The sequence below is a fragment of the Cyprinodon variegatus genome, unplaced genomic scaffold (genome assembly GCF_000732505.1).
Source record: "Cyprinodon variegatus isolate N-32 unplaced genomic scaffold, C_variegatus-1.0 Scaffold348, whole genome shotgun sequence".
NCBI lineage: Eukaryota > Metazoa > Chordata > Actinopteri > Cyprinodontiformes > Cyprinodontidae > Cyprinodon > Cyprinodon variegatus.
The window spans coordinates 151,298-160,442 of NW_015150801.1; the positions used below are offsets into that span (position 1 = coordinate 151,298).

Consider the following 9,145-nt stretch of genomic DNA (forward strand, 5'->3'; position numbering starts at 1 on the left):
CGGACACAGGCGAGAGCGTATCGGGAGACGGAGACCAACAAGACCTCCCTCATCCTTGGCCCTATCTCAGAGAATATTTCAAAATGTTCGAAAAATTGAGCTTTTAATTCCTATAGTGGCTTCTGGCTGTTTTCTTTAAAGGTTACGTTATACATTTATACTTTAGGTAGTTTGGAGCTCATACTTTTTCCCTTTTACTTAAGTAAAGAGGTCAAGTTGATATAGCAATTCCAAAGGTCTGTACTTTTTTGCGTAGCTGTGTCCAGTTGTCCTGGTCTTTTAGTGATTTTCCATTTTGGCAGGTCATATTGAGATTTATTAGAAGCGCTGTCCTCTCTTTGGTTCCATTTGTAGAACTATAAAAAAGGTTCTTCCTGGTCAAAACAACATTCCTACTAGTCAGAACTGTAAATATAGAAATCCCAAATGACAGTTTTGACAGTAAAACTTACATCTCAGGATGCAAAAAATATTTTGTTTGGTAGAGACTGGAAGAGGACTCAAATGCAGACACTGAAGTGGTTTCTTGCAAGTTTAATATCCAAATGGGCAACAGAAGCAAAAGCCTACAAACAAAATCAAGCAAAACAGACATGAAGAGCAAAGAAATGACGAGGAACCAGCAAACAGTGACTGAACAAGAGGTGTATATATGTGAGACAGAAACAAAGACCAGGCTAATCAGCAGATTGGGAGCAGGTGTGAACAGAGGAGTCTAGAAGGGAGCTAAGGGAAAGGATCCCTCATCGTTGGCCCTATCTCAAAGAATTTTTCAAGATAGTCGTAAAATTGAGTTTTCAATTCCTATAGTGGCTTCTGGCTGTTTTATTTAAAGGTTACGTTATACATTTATACTTTAGGTAGTTTTTGGAGCTCATACTTTTTCACTTTTACTTGAGTAAAGAGGTCAAGTTGATACTTCAACTTTAACCAGAGTGAATCTATACTTCTACTTACCGTATATAACAAATGTGTGTACTTTTGACACCACTGTTTACCTCAGATGCCGACTAACCTTCCAGTGATAAACCAAATATATATTTAGAGCTGGGCTAATGGTCTTATTTTTAATAAAATAAATCTTATTTATAAAGAATCCCATAAAATCTTTACTGCTAGGATCTATCTATCTATCTATCTATCTATCTATCTATCTATCTATCTATCTATCTATCTATCTATCTATCTATCTATCTATCTTTACTAGTTCTACAGTAACAGTTTTCCTATTTTGTTTTTTAAGTTCCTGAGCAGAAACTCCATCATCGGTGACGAGTATCGCTGGCCAACAACCATACCCTACTATCTGGAGGACAGTCTGGGTAAGAAATAAACAATCTTACAAGCCATGAAATTCCACAACAAACTCACTTCACTAGGTTGTTTAATTGGCTTTTCTTTCTCTTCTCTTTTTAACAAAAGATATTAATGCAAAGGGTGTCATTCTGAAGGCGTTTGATCAGTACAGACTAAAGACCTGCATTGACTTCACACCATGGAAAGGAGAGGAAAACTACATATCTGTGTTCAAAGGCAGCGGGTGAGAAAAACGTGGCTTTTTTTAACTAGGAAAATCCCAAACCAGACGCCATAGCCTGAAGTTCAGGGCTCTGTGTTTGAACCATCAGGGTCGGCCACCATGCTCCTCGCATTAATACCTATCATACACATTTTGACATTGATTAGAACCAAAGACTGAAAATCTCCATTTACCTCCATGCTACCACTGTGTCGACTACTAATGTGGCTGAAAAGGTTGAATCTTATCAACACTGATGAATCCCAAAGTCACAGCAGTACTGAGAATTTGTACAATATGCAATATTAATCAGTTTAGTAGGCTATACTTCTATGGAGTAAATATTGTTCCATTATTGTTTCAAGTAATAAACATTATTTTGGAAATGGTAATAAAAATAGATTTTGAAAATGCTAATTGGAAAAATAAAAGCAGTCAAGAAATTACCTTTGTCAAAATGTTTTGATGTTTTGTTACTGTTTTCGTAGCTTTTGGTTTTTTGGATAATTTTCTTGCAAATGTATTTTCTATTTTAGCAAAAGCATTTAAATTGGTCAAGAGTGATTGTTTGGATTGGGCTTGAAATGAAGAGAATGTGATCTGCAAAAAACAAATAGTTAAAACTGCAATTTGTAAAACTCAGTCTGCAAAAAATTTATTTGAAAACACAATTCTTAAAAAATGTTTTTGAGTACATTTGAAATAAGTCAAAACGACAAAATTTAATAAATAAATAAATGAGAAAAAAACTCTTAATTTGAAATAACAACACCTCATAAAACAGCAAAGTTATTTTTTGACTAAACTTCACTCCATAAGGTACAGCAGACCTACTAACAATAAATTATTTATCTGTATGTTATTCTCCATCTTATGCTCCAGACTGAATTAAATTAATTGAATCTTCAACTCTATAAAAATAGATCTGTTTCTAGATTAAACATTCCTAGATTTTAGAAATTTTTAGTTTTAAATCATACTTAAAATAGTTGTTGCTGCAAAGGCGGGAAAAATCCTGCTCTGCTGCATGTAATCCTGATTTCCATCTGTAATAGTTGTTTCATGTTAACGTTGCAGAAACGTAATAAATCATAACAGATTATTAGTTTTTGATGCTCAGTTGGGGAGATCAGTGTTGAATAATTCTGATAAACTATTGATATAATCTGTGCAGTCAAAATAAATCGTTGCTTTTACTCTGTGACAAATGCTACTGATTTTATCTCTTCTTCTGAGAGGTTCCAGTTAGTTCATTGAAAGTTTTTTGTTTGTTTTTGTCTTAAGATGCTACTCCTCAGTAGGAAACCGGCGTGTTGGAAAGCAGCAGCTGTCCATTGGTAATAACTGTGACCGACTGGGCACGGTGGAGCACGAGTTCCTACATGCTCTGGGTTTCTGGCATGAGCAATCCCGAGCAGACCGCGACGACTACGTCGATATCATCTGGGATCAAATTGAATCCGGTAACATCCTAAATCAGTCCAAAAAGTAAAAAAAAAACAAACCACTGAACTTTGTTTTCCAAGTTTGAAGGCGTTTCGCTTCCCATTGGAAAACAATTATTTGTTTTTTAACTTTAATTTTTTGGAATGACTATGACCTGGATGAGCGAGAATCTCCACCAGCATCCTGATTCAGCATGTTTTGTTTCTCCAAGTGGATTTTTCACACTGGAAACTTTCACAGAAACGAGGCGTGTTCAGGCGTTCAGGCATTAGGCCAGAATTAGCCTTTAACATAAAAACCAAGGTGTGATTGTAAATCCTCATTTGTCAGAGTTTAGGTTATTTCTTTATATCACTAAACCAGGGAACAGCACATAGGATTTTTTCCTTGAACAGCAAGTCAGAGGCTCTATCTATATACTAGATCAGAGGTCACGGATTAGGTCCGGACCCAACCTGATTTAAAACATTTACATATTACAGCATGTTTTTCAACGACAATGTCTAACTTCACTTGCGCTGCTTCTCCTGTTAATACGGTAAAGCCCTGGGGAGCGTCCGGCTCCAGGCTTCACGTGATCCAAATGAGCCAATGAGCTGTCAGTCTGGGTTGCTGCTGCTGCTACTTTTAGACACGGCAGGCAAACCTGTGGCAAGCCGGGCGATGGGAAAGAAGAAGAAGACAATGAGAAAAAGAGAGCAGAGAAAGTGTGGACTGCTGGAAAAACTGCGATGAACTGGTGAAAGAAAAGTGAAATGGCGTGCTCAAAGATGACCCTGCACATTTAGAGGATGTTTGGCTCAACCTGCTGCTGTGAAGCAGGATTCTCCACCATGAACAGAATCAAAAATAAATCTGGATCCAGGCTCAAAATGAGTAACCTGACTCCACCAGATGGATTTGCTCCGCATATCCATCTGGAAACCTTCCGTTGAAGTAATTTTGGGAAGGGGCGAAAATACTGGTTAGCTTATTGGCCTATGTTGGTGATAGACGGGCCAAATAAACCAATCAGATCAACGAAGCATATGACGTACTAACAGAGCGATGACGAAAACACAACCACAAGCCAGGCTACTCTTGCAAACCAGTCGGGAGAAGAGCAAAAACATCTTTTCCTCTGAGAAAAGCCTCCAGAGCAGTGTTTTGCTCTTCTTTCAGTGAAGAAATACTCTGTAATTCCGATAAAACTTGCTCGATAGCCACGCTAACGCTAGTTTCATCGGCTGAAGCCGCCATGTTCTTTAGACTGAACTGTCGCGCTTCTCGTTGCGTCACACCTCAACCCGCCTCAAAGCCAACGCTGATTGGACGTTCGTTTGGTGAACGGCTCCAAATTTTCTTTAACGGAGAGTCTCCAGACTGATCTGCGAGTGAAACCTTGAAAGCTCGCAAGATCAGGATGGTCTCATGAGGCTACAAAATGAGCACCTTGATATGTGCTTGAGAATGGCTTAGTCTCTGGTTAAACCCAGGTTTAAAGCCTTGCAGGGCAGCATAAAGCCCACTGCCAACATTAAGACAGAAAAAAGAAAAAAACATATATGTGAATCAGGAAATTGTCCATATAGCAAACTAAATGATTGTTGTTCTCTACTTCAAAAAACACTTTATATTTTGAAATGGAAAAATTTTCTATTTTTTTTTTTTTTTTTCCCCATTTAAAAAGTCATTGTATAGCATGGATGCATAAAAAAATAATTTTATTTCAGTGTAAAATTCTGTTTAAAGTAACAGATTATAATTAAAAATGTCTCCAGACCTTTACTGGTTGATTGTTTTTAATTGGTTATTCCTGTACTAGATACTTAAACTCCTGATATTTGACTGTCCTCCAGGTAAGGAGCACAATTTCAACACGTATGACGACAGTGTGTCCAGCGCTTTGGGCGTTCCATATGACTACGGCTCCGTGATGCACTACAGCAAGACGTCCTTTAACATCGACTCTGAGCCCACCATCGTCACCAAGATCCCACAGTTCATGGATGTGATTGGTCAGAGGATGGGATTCAGCGCCAGCGACCTAACCAAGCTCCGCCTCCTCTATAACTGCAGTGAGTCTGGACTCATCTGTGGGGCACAGCTGCAGCTAATAATTGTATTAAATGGAAAAAGGTCAGGTTTCTGTTTTTATATTAAAGCTAAATTAAAAAGTGAGGCAATTCCAATTAGAAAAGCAGCGTTTTATTTTTTCATGCAACCTGTTCCTGACATACAGCGATAATCTCAGGCTTTAATGTATCAGCTGTCAGGAAGCTGTGAATATTTTAGCTGCAACACTAGCATGCAGAAACCAGAGATGACAATAGCTACTCAATCCCACTTCATTTACAAGATTAGCGTCTCTAATGCTCAGTTAAGCAGGTCTCTGCAGCGCCCTCCACTCCCCCCACCCCCACCCCACCTTCTGTTCTGTTCAGTTTCACTCTTTGTCCTTTGGACACCAATGTATCTCTGATTTTAGTTTTGTTGTTGAGGAAGATAAAAAGCAAGGAGGTTGCCGCCTCCTTTGTGTCGAGGTTACGGCCTCCAGATCAAAGGTTGCCCTCATTCAGTCACTTACATAACATATTTTCTGTTATTGATTGATGTTAAACTGTTGTTCAGTCTGAATGACTGTCATTGAAAAATAACCTTGGGTTGTTTGTTTGCTTGTTTACCCATCTTCATCTATATTTGCACGAAAATAGTGTTTTAGGCACATTAATAGGTGCCAAATCTTCTTTTCAAAATGAAGGCTGTAAACAAAAAATTACACTTTCAAACATACATAGGAGCTAAAATATTTTTTTTTTTCATGCATTTTACTTCTGGTGAAAGGTTTTATAGTCAGTAATGACAAGGACGCATCATGCTATGGGGCTAACTGAATAATAAGTTTCTCTGTAAAGTGGCTTAAGAAGGCATTTGTAATGAATTGGTTCTATATAAATATATGATATTGGATTATCATCATGATGCAGATGGCGGCTCACACTGGGCCTGTTTCTGCTGGAGGTTTTTTCCTGTTAAAAGGGAGTTTTTCCTCTCCACTGTCGCTACAAGCATGCTTAGTATGAGGGATTGCCTTTGAGTCAATGAGTCGATGCAATCAACTGGTTTCCCTTAGATAGAAAACTTTGAATCAATCTGACTGGATGATCTGGTGAACTGTAAAGTGCCTTGAGATGACATGTTTTGTGAATTGCCGCTATAGAAATAAACTGGATTGAATTGAATAAAATAAAATAATCCACTGCGAATGGATGGAATAAGGATGGAGGTAAAAGTTCTTTAAAATCCTGGATGGCGATGACTTCAGAATATTGAAAATATGCAGACAAGTAAGTTACATCTCAGATAAATCAACCAATAGAATGAATTAAGGTAAGAAAGGGAAGAAAATTACTTTCCAGGAATACAGTAGAAACCTACAAATAGATTGAGGTTTCTATAAAACCATGGGAGATAACTCCATAGATTAATCTGCAATGCATTGATGTAGCTGCTGTTTCTTCTCCGTAGCTAAATCCTCCACCTTTGTGGACAGCTGTGACTTCGAGGAGGAGAACATTTGTGGGATGATTCAGGGATCCAGCAAAGCCACGTGGGAACGCCGCAGCTCTGCAATCGGAGGCCCTCAGAACGACTTCACCAACATGGGACAATGCAAAGGTTATCCTCATCTCATCATAGGAGTGTTGGTTTAGAAATGAGTGGAAGCTAATCTGTGTGTCTCATACTATTTGTTCATGTTTGCTCTTTGCATCGAACCTCTGAAACAAAAACACATAAATAACGGGCGGGGTTATTTATGAGAACAAAGTGCAGACAGGTGTAAGATTGTGCTGCTGCAGATTTTCCAAGATAAACATTATAAAACAGAAGTGGAACAGCAGTGGAGCAAGAATAACACCGCCCTCAGTCCTTTGTAACCAATCAGACTCAAGCATCAGGGAACGTGTTTGCCGTATAAATATGGAGCTACATTAGCGTAACAAAAATATTTGTCAAAATATTTTATTTTATTTTGAAAGCAAAGAAACTAAAGATTTTAAACAAACATACGGACTAAAGGGACATGGAGGGAAAAAAGAGAACTTTTGCGAGATCCCACAATAGTTTTGCGAGATCTCGCAAAAGTACAGTATTGCGGGATCTCGCAAAAGTTTATTTTTTGAAATATCTCGCAAAAGTTTATTTTTTCCCTCCATGTCTTTTTAGGGGCTCCGTAGCATTGCATACTGACCTTGTCCCTCTTCATTCATGTAATGTCGTGTTTTGGGACCACTCCAAATCATCCTCCATCGTAATAGCTGACACATGGGCGTATTATCCTTCCCATAGCAGTACACTTTGCACCTCCTCTGTTGTGTGTCTGTTTTACTTCCGGTTAGCTGACATGGCAAAATGTTTTGCGAGATCTCGCAAAAGTATCGCGGGATCTCTCAAAAGCTTATTTTTTACGAGATCTCGCAAAAGTATTGCGGGATCTTGCAAAAGCTTATTTTTTGCGAGATCTCGCAAAAGTATTGCGGGATCTTGCAAAAGCTAATTTTTTACGAGATCTCGCAAAAGTATTGCAGGATCTTGCAAAAGCTTATTTTTTACGAGATCTCGCAAAAGTATCGCGGGATCTCGCAAAAGCTTATTTTTTACGAGATCTTGCAAAAGTATTGCGGGATCTTGCAAAAGCTTATTTTTTGAGAAATCTCGCAAAAGTATTGTGGGATCTCGCCAAAGTTTATTTTTTTCCCCTCCATGTCCCTTTAGGGGCTCCGTACAAACAAAACAATCGAAACTGAAAAGAGCAATTTTTGGAACTGAAAAAGGGTTGTCAAACTGAAAATAAAAAAAAAAAAAGAAAACAGGGAAAAAACTAATAAAAAGAAGAACCTGATAAGGAAATAATTTGAAACCCCACTTTTGATAAAGTACCAAATGAGAGCAGAGTTTTCACATCTTTCTCTCTCTACTGTAGTTTTCAGAAAAGAGCGAGTAAAATGTGGTGATCTGTCATCTGTTACACCAGCTGCAGTTTAAATGAATCCAAACATCAGTTAATCTCTGCTAACCTGCTTTAGATAATAGAAGATAGAATGAGGCCACAGCATGAAAAGAGAACCTTCAAAGCATTTCAATTTAAGGAAATCATGCAAACCTCAAATGGTTTTGGTTTTTAAATATTTCTTTTAAAAACAAGCAAAGGAAGCCCTGAAAGAATCTCTCTGGCTCTTCCTGCACAGGGAAAGGCTACTTCATGCATCTCAGCACAGAATCCATTGGACCGGGTCAGAGCGCTTCCCTGGAGAGTCGCTGGCTTCACCCTAAAGCTGGAGCTCAGTGTCTGCAGTTCTTCCTCCACAACACAGGAGCAGCTGATGATGTTCTGAATATCTGGGTCAAAGAGTTCGACTCGGCCAACCCCAGCGGTAAACTCAAGCTCTTCAAGAGCATCTCAGGTGAGAAATAATCCCTTTTTAATCTGACAGTAGGGTTTAAAAATGTGGAACTCTAGGAACTGAGTTCTACATTGTTTTTTCTTTCTTTTTCATCTGGTGCTTTTATAAAGAAGAATGACTAATGTAGAAAAAAACATCTTGAATGATTTTAATCTTTTGTTCCCAGGCGGCGACATGGGCTCCTGGGAGCTGATCAACGTCAACCTGAACGTGACCCGAAAGGCCCGGGTGGTTTTTGAGGGGGTGAGGGGTGAAGGTCCTTCAAAGGGAGGTTTCTCTGTGGATGATATCAACCTGTCATCCGCTAAATGTCCTCAGCACGTCTGGCACATCCGTAACATGACCCACCTGCTGGCCACCACACCACCGGGGAGCAAGCTGTACAGCCCCCCCTTCCTGTCGCCATCCGGTTACTCCTTCCAGGTAACGGTCGGATTAAATCACCTTCCAAACCCGAGTCAGACCAGAACTTTACATCTGTCTGTGTAAAGCCGGCATACACTGTGCAATATTTTTAATCATTGCACGCAGCTACAGCTCAAACTGTACAATGAAACTGCAGGATTTAAAATTTCACAGCTCATGATGCAAGTTCTGCCACTGACGCTCAGATGCGATCTACCTGCTCACACTGTACGTCTAAAAACCACCTGTCAGACTCGGTGCTGAGCGATGGCGCTGGTCGCACTCGTCAATCTGGAAGAAGAAAAACTACCTTGGTTGCACATGCGCAGTG

The 9,145-nt window shown here is 39.2% G+C and overlaps 1 protein-coding gene across 1 annotated transcript in view; it reads left to right on the forward strand.

The window, feature by feature from the left end:
• LOC107091700 (meprin A subunit beta-like) overlaps positions 1-9,145 on the forward strand; it is an 18,152-nt gene that overhangs the window by 5,761 nt on the left and 3,246 nt on the right. Inside the window, exons 5-11 of the mRNA XM_015385784.1 lie at positions 1,244-1,322; positions 1,423-1,540; positions 2,804-2,982; positions 4,804-5,022; positions 6,473-6,622; positions 8,194-8,409; positions 8,576-8,832. Of these exons, the coding sequence (XP_015241270.1) occupies positions 1,244-1,322; positions 1,423-1,540; positions 2,804-2,982; positions 4,804-5,022; positions 6,473-6,622; positions 8,194-8,409; positions 8,576-8,832 (1,218 nt within the window). The remainder of the gene's footprint in view (positions 1-1,243; positions 1,323-1,422; positions 1,541-2,803; positions 2,983-4,803; positions 5,023-6,472; positions 6,623-8,193; positions 8,410-8,575; positions 8,833-9,145) is intronic.